Below are 21,444 nucleotides of genomic sequence, written 5' to 3' on the forward strand. Positions count from 1 at the left end.
TTTTTTTTTTGAGTTTTGTCTTTTTCTGACAGTCTTGTACTGTTACCGTTAGGCTCAAATATGCACCGCGGTTTGCTTTGTTTTCTTGTCATCGTCGGGTCAAAATGATTTGATCTGTTTGAAAACCACAAGGCCTGATACCAAATAGAAAAGGTCAAACACTCAGTGGATTTGTCCCCGCCAGTTTTACATATGAAGTCTGTATCATTGTAGTAGATGGATCCCATTTCCCCTCGCCTGTCTTGTACAGCATACGTTTCAGTTCACAAAAGCAGCAACAGGTTCTGCTGGTAAATTAAAAGCAGCAATACATTGTCCCCCAAGGTAGGCTGTGGTACTCACTTGGGTTTCCTGTGGTGACCAGTCCATACCTCAAAACTCACACCGTAAGCTGCTGCCAGAAAAAAGTAGACCCACACAGTTCAATACAAAATAGAATAATGATTGAATATAGTTTGGACGCAACACATTCCAAAGGAAGAAAAAAATGTTTGGTTTGATTACCTTTGTTGGGATTTTTAATGTACAGACACTTGAAATAACACTAACTAAATACACGTTTCATCATTTAGAAAGAAAACATACTAAAATGATTTAAAATAAACGCCTATCTAAACTGCAACAATTAAACTTTAACCATTTTGCTAGCAATGAAGAGAACAGTAAATGGGAAACCCTCTGTGAAACTTGCAGTTCAAGTGAGCACTTTCCATTTAAGATCGACAGAATGAAAACCTCCCCACAGTTACTAGTGTAATTTCAGCCTGCGAAACTTAATTTATATTTAATAGTCACAAATGTACATGATAAATGGTTCATTTAACAGATAAAATACTTGTTCATTTATGAAACAAAATGCTAAAATAACCAATGAGAGGCTATTGTCATTTTTAATATAGAGGATGCCAATGTCTTAAAAAAAAGTGCATAAGAGCAGCAGCATTGCTGGGACAGTGTGGGACAAGAAATAAAGAAAAAGTATTTTTTCCATTGGATAGCACGTTCTTTATAGGATATATTACCAGGGACTGACACAGAAAATCAATTATACAAAACCTTTTTTTTTTGCGGACGTAACTAAAATGAAAGACGACTAAGGAAGAAAGGAGATTCAGATTTTGGCATACCTTATTCTAAGTTGACAAACTTAACTGTTAATAGCAGGGGGCCCAGCTACCTTTCTTCTGATATGTTGGTCAATGATCAATTGGATGACAGCTATGCAGCCCAACACTGAAGATATTATCAAATCAAACATTAAAACAAAAATTGCACTCAAGGCAATGATCAGGATTTATATATATAAAAATGCCTTAGTGACAATGCCTTGTCTTTTTAATTCAATACCTTGTCGTACATAAAACGCAATATATGAGGGACACAGCACTGCCCATTTGAGAATTTTAAGTTCCAAGTTGCTTTTTTTTTTCTCTTCTTTTTTAAAGCATTTACGATTTGCATTTCTGATGCGTACATTACTAGCTTAATGTTTAACTACAGATTCTATTAGTTAAAAGACTTCTGTTCAATTTAAATTACAAATGATATCACTTGCTTTTATAGTTTACACTTACGGCAACGACAAAAAAATTAAAAAAACTTTTAATGCAAGAACAGCAATTATGTATATAAAAGCAAATTTGAAATAATTTATACCTTTGTATTCTCATGGACAATTGTGTTTAGAAATGAACCAGTGGATCATTCTAGATAGGCACAGTTTCTTGAAACAAAAATAAAACAAAAAAAGTTAAAAAACAAAACACCGGCATTATACATTTGTTCTCCATGGTCAAGACGCTATTAACATAAGATACATCTTTAGTTGACAAGTGGTAAAAAAAAAAAAAGGGAATAAAATATCAAAAGAAAATATGAATGGATGAAAAAGTTAACGTGGATTACGGCAGCAGCAGTAAATATGTAGTTCCAAATATGTTTTGTTTTTGCATACAATTGTATCTTTGCTCACTTAGTAGATGCTTGTAATTACTGTAAATACATTGGCAATGGGAGGAGCAGGGTTTATACGTTTAAAAGACTTGCCACATATCTCAGTTGCGCTCATTCACATACATACACATATGTACATGTATGTGAAATGTATATATATATATATTATATAGTTTTGGCAAAGACTTGGCAATATGTTTTCTTTAACATGATTCAAAATGAATGATGAGTGGCGGTAGGGGGGTCCTAAATGGCCATGATGAATCCTAGGGAAACATGGAACTCAGTCTTCGTATATCTGCCACGTTTTCGCCCGTAGATATTGTAGGAAGTAAAGGAGCTTGTAAAGTTGCGCCTGGCGAATACTCCTTTTCTTTGCAGTGCATGACAAATAATGGGACGAACAGGCATGGAGGGCTGCTCTGAGATCACACCATGGCACGGTAAGGCCCTTGCATCTTAAGGAACTGGATGATGAACGAGGGGCCTCCGGCCACGATTTGGGGTGGCAAGTGGCTCAGTGGACAGTTCTCGATGCTCATGATGGACAACTTGCTGCAGAGGGCCAGTTCGAACGGGAGGCTGTGCAGGTTGGGGTTGTCATTGAGGTACAGTTCCTCCAAGTTCTCCAGTGTACCTGGGGGAAAGACGTCATTTAGGGGCACATTCACACCTGTAGTTCGGTAGACTCAATTGGGGGGTGAAGTTGTAACATTCTTGCATTTGTTATTTGCTGCGTTTGCTTCACTTGTTTGCGTTCATTTGTCAACCGCACCAAATGTCACAGTTGAAACGGTAGCCCAGACGAATTATACCACAATGAGATAAATGCATTTATTTAGTTAATTTATATTTGTGTTTTTAGGCTACTATATTGTCAGTTTTATAAATGTAATTGTGCTGCAATTTCTTTTATTATCATCATTATTACCCATGGAATTCCATGAACATGTCTTCCATGAGATTTGAAACTGGATTGAGATGTTAATTTCAGGTAATTCTTCCTCCTAAGAATGCATTTGCTATTTCGTCATACGGGCCACTGCGCTCCGAAAATAGCAGATCTACAAGCTCACACCATGTCGAGGATACAGCACATTGTGAGCTTGTAGATCGGCTATTTTCGACGTGCGACCCGTTGTTGCTTCACCATCGAGCTTTACCGGGGTACGCAACAGATGAATTCATAGTATCTTGCTTGTCTACCAATGCCGTTTGATTAGGCTATAGTGGATCACGGAAAACCCCCTTTGGCTTTCTCAGATTTTTATGAGAGCTACTAGTCTGTCAGCTTCTTGAGCCATGCAGCCTATCAAAACCATTGAATTGTGCTTTTGTATAACCATATCCTACAAGCTAATACAAACAGAAGGCAAGCACTAACAAAGTATGCATACTTAATATATTAAACACTAATGTTGCGAAGGACGTGTATACACGTCCTGGGAATCAAAACCACGGGATGCTAAGGACGTGTACAGACATCCTAAGCAATGTTCCCCCTAACGTGCGCCCGTGCGCGCACAAGCACGTCTCAGGAAGGTCCCGCGCAGAACAAATCTGTGTAGCGCACATGAACAACACCAGAGATAGATTTGTGGATTGTAGTTGTGTTTCCAAGTGGTTTGATTATTTTGCGTTACTTTGTTTGCCTAACTACCCCCACTTTGCACACACACGCCTCCTCCTCCTCCACATGCACACACACACACGCCTCCTCCTCCTCCTCCACATGCACACACACACACACACACGCCTCCTCCTCCTCCACATGCACAGACAGAGTAAACAGAGGGCACTTTAGCCCACATGCTGCCTACTAGTGTAGCTAATCTAGCTATCCGGTCAGACTGCAACTGCAAGAATTACTCACAACAAAATAATGTTTAGTACCGTCTCAAGGGGACAGTTTAAAAATGCGGCGGCCCTATGTGCATTAATGTTGGTCGGACTTGGTCCGGCTGGTTTCGGTTTGTCTCACACGAAACAGCGTGGCTGTCCAACAGTCCATAAGGAGGAGGTGGATGGCAGGAGGAGATATACATCTATTCTAGCCTACCAAAACAAACATAAATGTACCGAAAAAGACCATGGATATAATTAAAGACATTGTTCCCCTGTGCACAGCGGAGATCACGCACTTACTCCAGGTACGAACAAAAAACTGACTGAAGCTGCACACTTACTTTGTTTTGACTTAACTATCTCCACAGTCCTGCAGCCCCGCAATGGAGAGATAATCTCCTCTCACTAACCTCTCTACAATGCCAGTCTAGCCTTAAAACCTACATTTATATATTACTTAATATATTACTTTAGCGCAAATTATTAATTCAATGGTTAAGTAGGCCATGTTATTGTATTTTCTGTGAATTAACTATAGTCTGCAGTTTAACCCAGTGATTCTCAGCCATTTTAATTTCAAGGACCCCCATGATTCTCAGCCATTTTAATTTCAAGGACCCCCAAATTAAATTGATTGAAATTTGCCTAAGCCATTTCATCTTTTCTTTTGTCAACATTTATTCCTCTACATGTGTTCACATAGCTATAATACTGAATAATAATGGATATGCTTTTTTTTAACTGACAGACAGGGAACAGTTTATTAAAAGTATGAGCGTAATGTACACAGTGCGTTCATGTTGCTCAGCAGTTGTTCAAATTGCGCTCAGAAGGTGTTTGCTCAGACTGCTGAAAGATTAGAGGGAACATTGGTCCTAAGGTCTTTATTGATAAATAAAAAATAAATCGAATAGTAATTTTTGGTTGGCCTTTCCTTATGCAGTGTACTCCTTGGTGTTTCGCGCATGCACATTGCACACTGCCGTCCACTTCCTGCCTCGTAACTCAAAATCTAGGGAGCTCTCCACCAAAACGCAATGTTCGGTCTTCATTTCTGACTTCAGCATGCATCTCGTTTGGAATATAAACGCTTCTAGAGAGACTTTAGCGTGACCAGCCTGAGGTAAGAACGGAAGATTATGCCTCCCGGTTTTGGGGGAATGAGATGTGGGGCTTTTCAGAGTAAAATCCGCCATATCTGCTGGCACTCTAGCGCCTTTATTTTGAATAATTCGCCGACAAAAATAGTGTTAAATAAATTATAGGAATGGTAGGCAGCTCTCTCTTTACAGGGTCGACAGTCATTCACAACGGAGAGATGTGTTGTGAGCTTGTAGATTGGCTATTTTTGAGGTGCGTAGTACATGTTGTGGGTTCCATGAATCAGAACCCACAAAGTGTTACATAACTTTAGAGGAGCATTGTACCAGCGTACTTTGATGTCACAATGCGTACTACCTGGTATGAAAATTGTAAAATGCTTACATTTGGCAGGTTTGTATGTGCATGACAATAAAACACCACTCAACATCCCACCCCACCCCACAGAGATGGGTGACAACTGACAAGAGCAGCATGCTTTCTCGAAGCCTAGGGTACAACTTGCATAGATACTGTATGACTAGAGTTATGACAAGCACACTAACCCTTTCAAATGTGTTCTGCCATCTTGTTAAGAAAAGACTCAAGATTTAACTGTTGCTAAGGGCGACCAGAATCCCCACAAGACACAGTTGTTATTATTAACTCTTGGGCCTAGTTTGAGTACACTAAAAATAAACACTTCCTTACCTCCCTCCTCCTTCCATCCCTTTTAATCTCTGACTAAACAGCAGCCACTAAACCCAGTCAGCGATCACTCACAGCAAGGTCAAAAATAAAGTGGGCAGAGCAGACTTGATCCGGTTAAGGACCATGTGAGCAGGCCTTTCGTTTAAGTAGCCAAGGGGATTGGATGGGCATTTACCAATTTCTTCAGGTAGGTGTTGCAACAGGTTCTCTCCCAGACCCAGGTGTGTCAGGTTGGTGAGGTGGCCAATGCCTCTGGGTAATGTGGTCAGCTGATTATTGGTCAACACAAGTTTCTGCAGAATAGATATGGGTAAGATGTCAATAATGTGCCACTTACTTGACCTTACTTAAAAACACATAAGGTACCACATCCCAGTATTTATGTAAACGGTCCTGCTACAATTAGACCATAAAGGACTCAGTAACTGTAACTTTTAAAATTGAACACACTGCTACAAGTGAGAGCACTCCAGAATACCATTACATGCGTTATGTAAACAATGATGCACAACCACATAATCGTTGCTGTCGGGAGGAAACCACCTAACTCCATTTGAGTTCCTCCATAAATCAGTGCTATTGGTTAGAACGATATTGAACCAATGAAAAGTAGTAAAAAGTAAGTTATTTTTCATTTTCTGAAAAATGAACATTTTGGAGTTAGGTGGTTTCTTCCCGACAGCAGAGATATCCTGATATTGGCAGGTGAAGCCCTCAGCAGTTTGTTATTTTACCATTTCTGGACACATTGTAGTGCATTATCAGCATAAACCATAGCCACTTACAAAAAGTAAAATTAGTATTTGAGGAAAAACAGCCAAGCAAAAGCAGTGTTGTCTTGGCAACTACTTTTCATTTGGTCTCCCAGACAGCCGTTATACTTTTTAATCAATGTGTTTAATCAATACTGGTCAATGATTAAACTATTGATTGGGACTATGTGAGTTGCAACAAACATCCGATAATAAAGTTTGCCAATCAGAAACAAATATTTTCCATAGGCCATGGTAGAAGTAGGTATAATTAAGATTCAATAAAAGGCATCTTCAAATGATAATAGAACAGCGCAAGTAACACACAATGACACTCAATTGCCAAAAGTTTTGATATTTTGGTTGCATTTTAATTTTGGTGATCCATGATTCCCACCCTATGACCAAAGCTGTTCAAAATTTCTAAAATGTTAAAATGAATTGATATTAAACAGAACATTTACCTCGTAATTTGTACTTTTGAGTATTTTTTTGAGTATGTACTTTGTCCACCACTGATTATTTGAAAGAGAAATTAGGGTAACTGTGTCATACCTGTAAATCTTTAAGGTAGGCAATTTCATTGGGGAGGGATTCCAACTTATTTTCCTCTAGGTCGAGCTCTCGTAGTTTCCTCAAGTTCCCAATACCATGTGGTAACTTCTTCAGAAGATTGTTGGACAATATTAGCACCTGTTAAGACATACGTTTTTACAATTACACACATTAAAAATAAATAGACAAAAAACAAAATTCCCAGTGTTAACTGTGTATAGTTGCACTTAATGTTGACTAGGCCAATCTGTGGTTTATAGCAGGCTTGTAAATAGCTTTTTTTTATAAATGCCTGGACAAACATTATGGCATTTTTTCTGTTTTTAATTTGTCTAAGGGCTTGAAATTTCACCGACTTCTAGATAATACATCTCAACAAGTCTATAGTCTAAGTAGAGATTCTTGATTAAAAGGGGGGGGGGGGAAAAGAAGAAAAAAAAGAAATTTGCAGCTTATGTCTTAGTTATACTAGCATTGTTGCTGTGAAGTTGATTTTACTAAGAGACTGACTGCTATTTCCTTTTTTATACAGATAGGGAGATAAGTGCTTTGTGAGACAGTCAGAGGGCGATACAAGTGGTAGGTGTTGACAAAGTCAAAAACAGTATTCTTTAGGGCTGTTGGATGTGTCGACAGAAATACAGCTTTTTAACATCTAAATGTACACTTTTTGGAAGAAAATAAAATTGGGATAAACATCAATAGCCTAGAAAGATCATTATCTAGGAGGAAACGGGCCTGTGACATGCCATCTTGTAAAAACTGTTTCACAACATTACACGTGTAAATTAAGATTTTTCTCAAAAAGTTTCACACATCCTTCACAAGTCTCACTTTGCATTTTCCTGTACGCAGACAATTAGCGGTTGGCATTGGCAGGGATAAGACAACAAATGAAACTCAACATCCAACACAATGGTGCTCTGTCGTTTACTGGCTCTTTTGACTTACAAGTATTTGATTTCACAGACCGTGATTTATTTATGTTTTTAAAGCTCAGACATTAAGCAGACAGTACTTCCCGCTATTAACACCCCGAACGCCCGGAGGCATTTGGAACCATTACATCAGGGCGCCCAGCGATTTGCAGCCTCAGAGCCTATTTCAAGGTAGCTCCGCACCATTTTGGAAGTAGCTAGATGTAGCCAAAACACCCCAGAGGGGATCGACAACAACGGGAAGTATGATTACTTCTAACGCGACAAGCAACAGGACCACGATGGGCCGTCAAAAACACAATATTTGGTAAGCTAAATTTTAGTAAGGTACATTTTGGTAAGCATTGATTTATTTTAGATCAAGAGTTATTCACGTTTTAAGATTTTTCCTCCCATCCACTAAAATGGAGGGGGACCACTTTAGATGACGTCCCAACCGGAAATGACATTGAATGTTGCTCAATCGACACTACCAGCCAGTAGACTGGTGCGCTCCGTTATGATACGATTAAAGACGGAACTTTTGATTAATCTCCGTCCTAGGCGAGGAACGGGATTATTTGATAGGACGGAGACCTCCGTTTTTGCGTGTGTTAAAACATGTACTCCGTGACCATTCACTATGAAATAAATAGAAAAATAAGATTTGCCTTCACATCTTAACTACTACTTTCCCCCCCGCCCATCTTTAACCATTTAGTTTTGACTCAATGTACATGAACATTTCATGAAATTCTAAAGGGGGGCCATTTTCAAGATGGTCAAAAACAGACAAAACGATTAAAAAATACAAGCTCAAAATGCATTGCAGTGTGAGATAGTACATTGGCTACTTTTGCTATAGGGCTCAAATGCTACATAACAGTGATGTATAAAAAATGTGTACACTTGCAACAGATGGCAAAAGTGGGTTGAGTACAAGATAAATTAGGCCTCACCTCAAGAGAAACAAGGCCACACACGTCCTCTGGAATCTTAGTCAACTGATTGGTGGCCAGGTTCAGTTCTACCATGCTGGTCCAAGTGCCAAAATCCAGTGGTAAAGACGTTAACTGGTTGTCCTGAGGGTAAGAAACAAAACAAACGGAAATATATGCTTATTATTATTATTAACCACTTCAACCCTAGTGGACATGTCATAATAGTCAAACATTTGGCGAAAAGGGCAGAACTACAAGCTGAAAAACTAAAAACGTGTTTGCTGAAAATAGCCTATCTACAGTGCCATGTGAGCTAGGCTGACCCTTGGTATTTCTTATTGTGAGTCGTGGTAATTAAAAACCAGGGGGTGGTGGAAGTAGGAGGGGTGCAAGGTGTACAGATAACCGATTCCATGTCACCATTGACTCCAGCGCTCTGGCGGCAGTGCCAACAGAATGCACGAAAAAGACCACCCCGGTGAACCGGAAGTAGCAATCGGCCATTTGAGTCACTGTCAACGCTAATATGCTAACCGGGAGGTCGCGATAAATTTTGAGCTCCCAACATCGTCCCTCACCTTATATCACCTCACCTGAGCCTCAATTCTGTGAAAAATGCCGCTAAGATCGTGCGTGCATGAATGTGCACAGAGTTTCGGGATTTCAATGACGTCACAACGTTGTCTAGCGGCAGGGGAAGCGACCAGGAAGCGGTACATTTAAGCGTATTCATTTTGGATTAAGACTTACAGTACCATGCACGAGGTTAGAGGAATACACAGTAAATGGAGTTGGAGAATTGATTGCATATATTTATGGAGAACAAAGTCGCAAAAGAGAAAAAAATAACTTAACATTTCCACAATTGTTACTCATTCTGCAGTGCTCTGCAAGAGGACAAGCCTCCAGAGATATCTAGAAATGCACATAGAGCTTTTTTTAATATAACATCTTAGTTCTGATCGTAAGTTAGCTGAAATCCCCTTACTATTTACACTTCAAATCACTGATACACTCATCACATACATGTGAAAGGTCCGCATTGGAAATAAGCTGTTGGCTTTCTTGCGTTTTATACTTTTGATAATTGTGTGAGAATGTATGTATTTCACATATCGTTGCCGTCAGGCAGAAACCTCATATTTAAACTTTTTGTGTTTTCTTTTTGTAAATGAATGCCCTACTTCATCATACAACTAGAGTGTCACACATAAGTAGGAAAAAATAGTAGATTTAGAGTAGATATTCTATTATTTGCTCCTTTTAATTTGAATCCTGAAAATTAAGTTTTGGACATATGAGGTTTCCACCCGACAGCAACGATCAATAAAGGAGGTCAAAGTATACAATTCTATCGCCAATCAGAACAAGCCTAGTTCATCAAGCGTAAACCCCTTCTAACAGGCGCATGCACACCGTTAGTCTTACCAACATTTTAGTGATTGTTGGTGTATGTCACCAGCTCACTAGTCACTACTAAGTATAAATCAGGTATCTATCTAAAAAATGCACCATGTCTGTACATCGGTGTGTACAGCTGTAATCCACGTAACTCGAGAACCGTTCGCCCCACCGACTTCAAATTCGACACACGTGCCCGGTGTCGAGTCGGTCGGACCCACAGTTGTCCTGAACCGCCACAAAAGGCCTCTGCCCGGGCTCTGGACAGGGCCCCTGCCCAGGCTCCATATGGCCTATTCTGACGTCACATCACTCCATATTTAGGCATGCCTGACACCGATTAAACAAGTGGAATTGTAAGTGATGACACAAAGAAATGAGCAGACAAAATTGGAACTGGAACACTATAAAAATTAAGCTCATTAATAGCTACTCTCTCCTGATTGGCTGAAATGATGTCACCTACCTGAAAATTGATTTTCTGTTTATTAAAGAGCTGGAGGGACAGGGAGACCTCTGTTACTGAACAAATACAATGATTACTATCAGAATATAGTGATTTAACCTTTTAACAAAAATCTTTTTGTTTTAACAAAAAAAATGACTTACTTACTTACACTAACTTTAAGCATGAAACAATTTCTCTTCTGAGGACAAGGAACTTTGTACTCACGCTAATTCTAGTAATTGGGGGAACATTTGGCCCTAACAAGTATAATAATTAAAAAAGTACACACACACCTTCATGTTGAGCTTGCTCAGCACTTTGGCCCTGGAGAAGATGCCGAAAGGGATCTTGTTGATGCGGTTGTGCTCCATGTTGAGGGAGTAGATGGTAGAGAACTGTGAGGGCCCACCCACAGGATACGATTGAAAGCAGTTCCTCGCCAGCGTCAGGCTGGTCAGGTTCACCAAGCTTGACAGAAGGCCCTGAGCAGTCACATTGTCAGAAGAAATACAAAGCAGAAAAACAGGGTGATCAGCAAGCTCCGGACACAGGACACAAATTCTCACTTTTGCTCAGAGATAAGGTATTTGGAAAGCAATTGGAAAGCAAGAAATGTGTGCCAAACATACAGATCCCATCTCCCTCTCCCCTTTCCTGTCTGGCTACTGTTGACTATCAATAAAAGCATAAAAAGCCCACAAACAAATCTTTAGAAAATAATCAAATAAGTAAGAATCAAGTTTTTAAAATATATGCAGCATATATTTGTATCTATCAACGAAGCAATCAACCACTTAAGTTAGTTTGATTAAGCACCCCTAAAGTGTTGCTACATGTTATACTGCTGAGAAGTAGAAGTCCTACATTACATAGTAAATTATCCATTTAGACCTGAAGCCGATTAAAAATAATAATCTTCTAAACCCTAACAGTTTTCTGAAAAACGTATCAGTGGTGCTCAAACTTTTTGTCAAGGACCACAGAATTATCTGCATTTGGCTGCCGACCCCCATCTTGTTCCAGGGACCCCCCAGAAGCAAAGATAAGAGTTAAAAACTTTCGCTGTGAAAGAATATATATCCTAAGATGTGCACACGTTTTCACGATTCTTCCAAAAATAGCAGATCTACAAGCTTGTATCATGGCACAGAGTGCCGCGCTACGAGCTTGTAGATCTTTCAACAGCTAAAGTTTAAAATAATGGTTATAGTAGTTAACAGCTATAAGGTGACGGACGCATCCTCAGGTCTAAATGGGTTAAATCACAAAACGCTCTACTCACCTCTGGTAACACTGAGATGTTGTTGTTTTCTAGGTTTAGTTCCTCCAGTTCTCTGCACTTGGCTAACGATCTGGGGATGGCTGACAATCGGTTGTACCTCAGACCTAAACGATTTATGCTTGCCAGATTGCCTACAATTGAAAGCACCAAATAAAATATTCAATAAATAAATAAAAATAAAAATCAGTCATTTTGTTTGTCTATAAAAAGATGCAAAAGGCTCCAAGTAGATAGTCTCAATAAAGTTTAGAGTATATGACAAAGGCCCATCTAAGATATATATATTTTTTTATTACACGATATAGGAAGCAGACACTTAAGACATAAATCATCTTACCTATAGTCTCTGGGAGGTCCAAGAGCTCGTTGTGCTGTAAGTCAAGGTTAGTTATCTGTGTGCAGTTGCCAATCTCCTTCGGTAGGTGCTCCAACTGGTTGTGGGCTACATCCAGAGTGATGAGGTTACATAGCTCTCCTGCAAGAACAAGACAGACATTTACTACATACCCATCTCATTCCTTTAACCCTTAACCTTACTTGATTTATCTCACTCTCTCTCTGTGCTCCATCAGCAGAAACACCTAGCCAACATGTAGAGTAAATATAAAGGAATTTGTAATGGCTATGTGGGTACTGAGACATGCTGACAAGTTTAGAGCATCACAACAAACACGCTCATACACATTGTGCCAAGTGCCAACAACAGGACAAATACACACACATTACACATAATAATGAATTATATAGACATTTTACAAATCAATTCACATACACATCACATGTAGCCCGCTATAGTCAGTGACTGATGGTGTCAAAAGAATAATCTCAGAACATGGCTATTTACATGCCAAAGAATCTAGGCAAGGCAGTCAAACTAATCTCCCTCCCTAGTTTTCACTCACCAATCTCTGCCGGCAGCTGTTTAATCTTGTTCTCACGGATGCTGAGCATGGTGAGCTTGGACAGGTTTCGGATGTCCTTCTCCACTGCCGTGATGCGGTTGAAGCGCAGGTAGAGCGTGGTCAATGACGTCACCCGGTACACGACGGCCGGGATCTCCCGCAGCTTGTTGTGCCGTAGGTCCAGCATCCGCAGCTTCTTCAGGGAGTCCAGTGAGTCTGGCAGGCTGGTCAGGGAATTCTCGCTCAGGGCCAAGGTGACCAGACCCGAGAGACAGCCCACCTCGGCGGGAAGGCTCTGCAGCTTGTTGCTGTACAGGTACAGTTCGGCCAGCTGCGTCAGCTCTTTGATGGAGGTGGGCAACATGTGAATGGACCGTTTGGACAGGTCCAACCTCATGGAGTTCTCCTCCCGGCACTTATTGAGCTCTTTGATCACCTCAGCATTGCTGGACTTTTTGCGGGTACCCGGTGCTGGGTTGGGCCGCTTTATCGTGTTGTCAACGGAGAAGGCGACAGCCGGCGGTGCGCTGCTTGGGTCCTTCTTTCCTTCTTTGGCATCTTTCCCTTTGGTCTTGGGCTCCTTGCCACCATCCTTGCCTAAACTGGCCAGAGCCTTGGCCTCCTTTTCCCTTTCTTTCCCAACCGGACCACCTTTGGGGTCTTTCTCTTTTGAGTCTTTCTCTTTGCCTAAAGTACTACTCATGTTGATGATATCGGGGCCCCTGCAGACTCACTCATGGGAGTCTCTCTTGTCAGGTTGCGTGTTCAAGAAAAAAAAAAAGGGGACTCCGACAGCCTGGGGCTTTTACAGAAGGATATGTTGATACATACCTGTTTGGGCTTAAGAGTATCCTCCAACGTTAAAAGGTTTTACAATAAAAAGGGTTTATCTTGCTGTTGATACTTCGTTCTTCTGTTAAAATGCCATTGGAGAAAAAATCCTTTCAATTAGCTGGACTGTGGCAGCCCTGGGCCACATACTTGTTTGAACCAGAAAATCCCTGGGCCTTCAGCTAAAATGAGTTCCAGCCACAAAGGTCATCAAAGTTATCATCCTTTTGGGCTTTGCTGTTGAGAAAAAAAAGAGACAGTCAGCTCGAAATCATCACAATAAATAAGCTGTCGACATATAAACATCAACAGTCAACACAAAGCTTGATAGCGGAATCAGGACCTTGAATATCAAAGTTTTTCCAGTGACTGTCCAAGAAAACCTGTTGAGTCAGACAAAACCTCTCAACAACTTTCTCATACTAAATAAACATGGCCTGGCGGCGGTGTTGGCACTAGTTCAACCTTATAGCCCCACCTAAACATACTTTCAGCCCTTTAGTGTTCTCAATCAAGTCCATAGAACTACAATCATGTAGAATATTTACGCCCAAAAGAAATTCAGACCAAAAGAGAACACTTCACATTTTTAACAGGACAAACTGCGCCAGCATGTCTTTGGCAGCCTATCTGTTTAGTCTCTGTGGCTGTTGTACGGTACCCTTCAGTGTTTGTCTATGTAAAGCTCTCCAACACTAGTACAAGCTAAGCCATAGCACAGAAAAGGCAAGCTTGGCTCAGGATCAGAGCTAAGTGAAAAGGTTAGGACTGCTGAGAGTAATCTTTAGAAGCAGCCTTCAAAGCCCAGCCTCCCCGCGACTGCAGGTCATAAGACCTTTTAGGTGAAAAATGAGTCGATAGCAGCATCCCCTTATGATGACAAACTGGACAGCATATTCTGTGCAATCACTGATTCACAGAAATAAGGACGTCAAAAACTGGATCTAACAGGCCAATCTGTGTCCAATAAAATTAGCACAATATATATAATAGCCTAATTGAGAATAACCAGGCAGACCACATATCTCAGGGACTATAAAACTGTGCAAGCTGCTTCCTTTTAAGGCTCGTCTCTATATGGGCCCACATTGCTGCACTGACGTTTAACCACTTAAACCCTCTATACTTTAGTAAACTAGTGGAAATGAGTTGCCTTTAGAGGCGCTCCGTTTTTTTTGGAACGGATCCCGATCACTGATTGCTTTTTTCACGATAGGCCGATACCGAACTCGATCTTGTGCGTAAGGGGAACATTTTTATATTTCCAAAATTATTATTATTATGTCAAACCCCACGTCAAAACTGTTCCTGTGTGTGTGTGGGGAGGAAGGGGAGAATGTTTAGGCACGTCACAAAGATGCAAAATGATATTATAGTATATATCTGATCTTTTATACCACTTAAATGTTTCTCCGGATCGGGTAAATTATCAATCACCGATCGAGTCATTTGAAGTGAAAATCGGACGATCATTGATCTTGGTCCACTCTTTTCCCCCTCTACAACTAATCTCTTTGCCAAAAATTGAAGATCTGCAAGCTTACAAAGCATTGCAACACGAACTTGTGAGCTTGTGAATCTGATATTTCTGGCTCAAGTGATTATCTAGTCATTTCATATTTGCTTTCAAATATTCTCCTACCCCTTCTCAACTTAAATGCTTTCAAATATTCTCCTACTTCTCAATGTAAAAAAGTGAACACTAATAGCATAAGAGTAGGCCTGTCACAAATAAATCCCTAATACGGTAGAATAACAGTCAGTAGGCCTGTCACAAATAACCATTACATGGCTTAATCGCCATTATTTGAGATAATCGTAATTTTTCCATAATTGACAATCATTTCCATTTTCCAAACAATAGCGGAAATAGTAGATTTACAAGCTTGTTTGTAGATCGGCTATTCTGACTATTTTAAAGACATTTTGAAAGTTCATAATTATTAAATACAGTGTCAAGTCATTTGTTTATTATATTAAAGTTATTTTTCATGTCTGCCCTGTGCATTTTGTTTTAAGGTGAAAAGACACAAGAGTTCATCGCAAGCAATTAACCATCAACAAAGATTTCAGCCGTAAACAATTCAGTTTAGTGCAATACCAAATAGTCACTAGTAGTAGTAGTAATTGTGTGTAGATACTGTACTTTTATTTTATTTTATCAGCATTAGCACTGGGAGTGTTACTTGTTTGTATATACTACCCAAAAGACTTTGCTGGCATGTTTGTCCTCCCAGTTGTTAAAACAAAGGATTAGCCAAACCCAACCCATACATGTGTTCTTAACTACATCTTTCAAATGTGGCCAAATACTATACAGTAGATTATTATAAAAAGGTAGCAGCAGTGACTGGATTAGAAAAACAGAAAGATGGAGGCCAGGTGGGATAACTTACTTTCACATTTTACACCTCTGAAAATGCACAAAAATGTGGGGCCATCTCTTAAGAGTTCATTCAACATGTATTCATTATGATGAGGAACAATGATAGGAACCCATCTTTTACAGAGTGAGACCGTATCAGAATAGGAATTGGTCAATTCTGGTGGTTCGAGTTAAACCACTTGCTATGCAGATTGTTATTCACAGCACAAATTAAGTCACAAAAGAAAAATCTAGTAATTTGAATCGCAGATCAATGATTGCATCTCGTGAAAATGTTACACCTGAAGAATAGAATATACCTCCCAATGACGCATTTAGTTTCATTTTAGGTTTATTTCTGCATTTGGAATGAATTGTTCATCATAAACAAAGTTGCTGTGAATAATAAGTGTAAGAAGCTATTCTACACTGTAATTCTACCATTACTGTGACAGTCAATCTCACACTTTCATGTTGTAGGCTTTGACAGTGCCTACTTGGGAGTGTGAGATCACACACTGATCCATATGGAACAGAGTAAGCAGAAACACATAAGTGATGTTGACATTATATGATTCGTGTGAACAATGTGAAACATTGTTGTGATGAGATTAGAATGTAGGACAAAGACTGAGTTGGGTATTATTCAGCTATTCAGAACTGGGAGCTAAGCTGTGAAGACTAGTATACTGTCTAGACTAATACTAGACCAGGCTTTGAAAAATCTAATGTCCATCCATTGACATCAGCCTATCCATGGCATCATGGAACTTGGCTTGGGTATTTTAACCACTGGCCACTGTATGGAACAGCATACATTTCCATTGGGCAGTGTCAGTGCATACACTGGCCTATTGGTCATTGATCTTTTGCAGATCAGTCTGTTTTTCCCATTACAACTTCTGTTGGTCTAATAATAAAAAACAAACAATTCTACAAAAATAAAAACCTGTGTACAGTGTTAATGAATCAAAGTTAAACCGTCTTATTGACACAAAGGGTACACGGTCCTGCTACGTTTCATGTTGTCACTTGAATACAGTGTGAAATGCCAACAAATCTTGAATTGGTGACAAAATAAACAGCTATTAGCAAACGGAAAAATTATCCAGCATGCCTGTGATTGTTTTATAGTGAAGATAAAATGAAAGCATGAAGTGGCACCGTGACCTGCCTCCGTGCAAGAATCACGGCATTCAAATTGTGTGGCTATTCTGGTTAATCGTGCCAATGACAAAGCCATGGAACGAGGATTATCGAGAAAGTCACGTTAACGCCTCAGATTTAATTGGCGCAGACAGAAACACAAAGACCAAACGAAGACGGGGGTTAGTACGTTCACCTCCATCATGCAATGTGCAACAACATTACACGTCAAATCTCATCTAGCTAACGTTAGCTAGCCAAAAGAAGAAGAAAAAAACAGTAGGGAACTAACATTAGCTACACCTTTATGTAAAACAACGTTACCATCAGAGAGGAGGTTGGTAGAATAACGCCCGACCATCACACTTATTAACGACGCTGTTAAATTTAGCTGTGGTTAAAATGACAGTGACAACAAGGCAGGAAATCAAACGGCTGCTAAACGTCAACAGTGAAGCAAAATGCTAGCTAGCTAGCTAACAACTAGTAGCTACCTTCTTTTTTTTGCCAAGCCTTCTTCTGTCAATTTCCATCTGCAGACAGGCAGCCACGAATAAAACACAACAACACCACCATCAACACGCAAACACAATTGTGTCGTCGTTGTTGGTAAATAAACAAGTTGTCAGACAGTCATCATCCATTTCCAAAACGACATTAGCTTGCCGTTACGGGTTCTTTCCCCCCCACCATCACTACAGTCGCGCTAGCTTTAGCCGTTTCGCCCGACAGACAGACAAAAAAAGAAACAAGAAATGACGCGGATTCAGCCAGAATGACGTGTTTTCGTCCAAAAAAACAAAACAAAAACCAGTGTGAACGCGAGTCACGTAGAGTCGTCGACACTTATATCGGCCGAGCACGCGTCGTTTTGCTGTCGTGAGACCGAACGGGAGGTTGTGTCACAAAAAAAAATAAGACATATATTTAGGCCGCGCGAGGCGAGCAGCAGCAGCAGCAGCTGTCAGTCGGGGGTGAGACGACGTAGAGATGCCGCCGCGTCGCGGCCACACACTACTAATGCGACATGATCGGCGACAGACTAGACACCCTCCCCACACAAACACACACACTGTACACACGTCGGACGACGGTGTCGCTCGCCGACAAGAAAAGGTAACCACATTAAGCTCACAACAAAGGCGTCGCATCCGTTGTGAGCTTGTTGTGGATCTGCGCTTGTCGACAAGCGACGACAACTGGCTGTACTTCAACATCTTCACCCCCACCATCATCACCTCTTTGCTGTGTATTAGTGCGTGCTGATGAGACAGAAAAGAAGGCTACACATTCATCTGGAAACAAACACACATACATACACAGCGGCCATTCCGACCAAACTGAACAAAAGAGTGCTCTTCTCTTCTTCCCTCTCTCCCGCAAAATGACATTGCCGCGGCCGTCAGCATCAAAACACACTGCACACACACAGAGCACGGCAGCGTGACTGTGTGATTTAAAGCATTAGTTGAAGGAAGCAGGGAAAAACATTCACATTGGTTTGTGTGTAGTGTGACAATAGATCGTCTACTTTACCTTCAGAGGTGTGACTCCGCCATCCTTTGCTTTGCTTTGCTTCCTCCCCTGCCCTCTCTCTCTCTTTTCCTTACCGCTGCTGCTCTCTCTCCCCGGTCCCCTCCCTCTCTCTACCACCACCACCACATTGCGTCACTATGCACGCCGCCTAACCAATGGAGGATCACGAGACAAAAAAGGTATAGGCCTACCGGACCGTAGACAGTTTTTATTTGATGATAATAATAAATAATAATAATAAGGGTAGTAATAATAATAATAATGTGGATAGCAGTCATAGCACCATAACCATCGATTACATTGGCTGTGATATTTCAAACCATATGGATCTGTCAATTCGAATTGAAAATCAATTATGCTATTAAAGATCCCCAAGATTCCCCAGACCAATGAGACGGTGACCATACCATTTAATATACTACTCTAGGATCATACCAGTGGGCAGTGGCGTGCACAGATAGACACTAGGTGGTGCTAGAGCACCTGCCCTTTGCCCTCTGGACAGCAATGTGCCTTTTGAATTTTGTTTTTTTCTTTGTACAGTGTACAGTATATGGACCATGGTGGCATTGATCAATTCTTGATAAAAAGCTTCTAATGTATTATTTATGCCCCAAAATCTATAAATCTCACACTATTAAGGCAACCGGCCAGGTTCAACGCGCTGCACAATGTGACCTTTTTTCACTTGAGCACCATCCATGATCCATCCATCTTCAACCGCTTATCCGTAGTCGGGTCGCGGGGGCAACAGCTCCACCAGGGAGCTCCAGACATTCCTCTCCAGAGCAACATTAGTAACTTCCTCCTGGGGGATCCCCAGGCGTTCCAAGGCTAGTGAGTTGATGTAATCCGTCCATCTGCGCCTTGGTCTGCCCAGGTCTCCTCCATGCAGTGGGACGTGCATCGAGGACCTCCCGCTAGGGAGATGCCCGAGAGGCATCCTAACCAGATGCCCAAACCACCTAAGCTGGCTCCTTTTCAGGCGAAGAAGCAGCGGCTCTACTCAGAGTCTCCCTCGCGTGACTGAACTTCTCACCCTATCTGTAAGGGAGATGCCAGCCACCCGTCTGAGAAAACTCATTTCGGCCGCTTGTATTCACAACCTTATTCTTTCGGTCATGACCCACACTTCACGCTCTACTCAGTCTCCCTCGCGTGACTGAACTTCTCACCCTATCTGTAAGGGAGATGCCAGCCACCCGTCGGAGAAAACTCATTTCGGCCGCTTGTATTCGCAACCTTATTTTTTCGGTCAGACTCATGACCCACACAGGTGAGAGTAGGAACGAAGATTGCTCGGTAGACAAACTCTCTTTTCGTCACAACAGTGCGGTACAGCGACTGCAATCCCGCCCCTGCCGCTCCGATTCTCCGGCTGATCTCCTTCTCCGTCCTCCCCTCACTTGAACACGACCCTGAGATACTGCTGAAACCGGTGAAACACTTGAGCACCTGCCCCTCTAAATGTCTGTGCAGTGTGCACGCCACTGGACCATACCCTGTACCCACACACACACACACACACACACACACACACACACAGCAAAGTAAAGCAAAGTTACAATATTTACCCAGGGTATCTGGGCTAAGCTCAAGAACTTGTTTCCAGCCAGGCCCTGCTCATAGAACATTTCATGGTAGTGGTTCAATGCCTTGCTCAAGGGCACTTCAGCGGTGGTAATTTTAACGTGTCGGACCGCTGATTCGAACTGGCAACCTTCCGGTATCAAGACCGCTCCGCAATCCGTTTGGCCACCGCTGCCACACACACACACACACACACACACACACACACACACACACACACACACACACACACACACACACACACACACACACACACACACACACACACACACACACACACACACACACACACACACACACACACACACACACACACACACACACACACACACACACACACACACACACACACACACACACACACACACACACACACACACAGAGCCTATAACATATATAGGCTACAATTTTGTTTAATTTAGGTATTTAGCAGACACTTTGCCAATGTATGTTTTCTTCATGCCAATAAAGCTATATGGAACAGTGCAGTGCTGTGCATCAGTGAACTATGATCACAGGTATTGATAAACCAAGTCCAACAACATGTAGGATAGCCTACCCTCACTTGAACATAAAGCAAGATAAACTGTGTCAGACAAGAAAAATAAAGTGCAAATGAAAACAACTGTCTATGCATTAAAAAATCAACCATGCTCATTTTTTCTGCACAACAAAGCCAGTTGTAGGAGTGGTTTACACCACTCAAAAAATAGAAGTAAACTAGAAAAAGTGCCCTTCTGGGCACAGGTCTCCACCAGGAGGATAGGAGTGTGTGTGTGATGTTTGGCAAAATGTTTAGAAGCAATATAAACGTGTGTGTGTGTGTGTGTGTGTGTGTGTGTGTGTGTGTGTGTGTGTGTGAGAGACGCGGCTTGGCCTGTTGTAGCGCCACCATGAGGCTGATTTGAAAACTGTCAAGTGGCATTTCTTCCAAAGCCCAGTGGGAATATGCATGCACAGTTTCACCACAATCGGACGCTGCGTTGAGTAGTTGTGGCGATTTGTACAAAACGGGTACAAAGCGGGCTACTCCTGAAAAGTTTAGAAGCCAATCGTAGCCAATGAGGGTGGATTATGAGAAATCAAACAAACCCGTCTTGATCACATGACTATGAAGAGCATGTGTACCGATTTGCGTGAAATTTGGATAAAATCTGAAGGAGTAATATTAGAAAGTGTTTTACATATG

At 41.2% G+C, this 21,444-nt stretch overlaps 1 protein-coding gene across 4 annotated transcripts; it reads right to left on the minus strand.

The window, feature by feature from the left end:
* Positions 1–1,586: 1,586 nt before the first annotated feature.
* On the minus strand, positions 1,587–18,790 carry shoc2 (SHOC2 leucine rich repeat scaffold protein). 4 transcript variants are annotated; one of them, XM_079500170.1, is made up of 9 exons: positions 18,666–18,790; positions 12,788–13,855; positions 12,223–12,360; positions 11,886–12,016; positions 10,897–11,085; positions 8,773–8,895; positions 6,897–7,034; positions 5,765–5,882; positions 1,587–2,590 (listed from the first exon to the last, which is right to left on the minus strand). In XM_079500170.1, exons 2-9 carry the CDS (start codon positions 13,488–13,490, stop codon positions 2,382–2,384), a joined length of 1,749 nt encoding a protein of 582 aa, XP_079356296.1. In that variant the 5' UTR covers positions 13,491–13,855; positions 18,666–18,790; the 3' UTR covers positions 1,587–2,381. The 4 variants fall into 4 exon arrangements, with proteins under 4 accessions (XP_079356296.1, XP_079356299.1, XP_079356297.1 ...); XM_079500173.1 differs by lacking the exon at positions 18,666–18,790 and adding an exon at positions 18,449–18,527; XM_079500171.1 differs by lacking the exon at positions 18,666–18,790 and adding an exon at positions 18,368–18,482.
* Between the last annotated feature and the right edge of the window lie 2,654 nt (positions 18,791–21,444).

This window comes from Electrona antarctica (assembly GCF_951216825.1).
Source record: "Electrona antarctica genome assembly, chromosome: 4".
Lineage (NCBI taxonomy): Eukaryota > Metazoa > Chordata > Actinopteri > Myctophiformes > Myctophidae > Electrona > Electrona antarctica.

Bases quoted from the DNA above. Each gene is read 5' to 3' on its own strand.
- shoc2 (XM_079500170.1), bottom strand. From the start codon at position 13,490: ATGAGTAGTACTTTAGGCAAAGAGAAAGACTCAAAAGAGAAAGACCCC. The intron at 7,035-8,772 runs GTGAGGCCTAAT...ATGTCTTAACAG, and splicing joins GTGGCCTTGTTTCTCTTGAG to GTGCTAATATTGTCCAACAA. The intron at 5,883-6,896 runs GTATGACACAGT...TCTATTCTGCAG, and splicing joins CCTACCTTAAAGATTTACAG to AAACTTGTGTTGACCAATAA.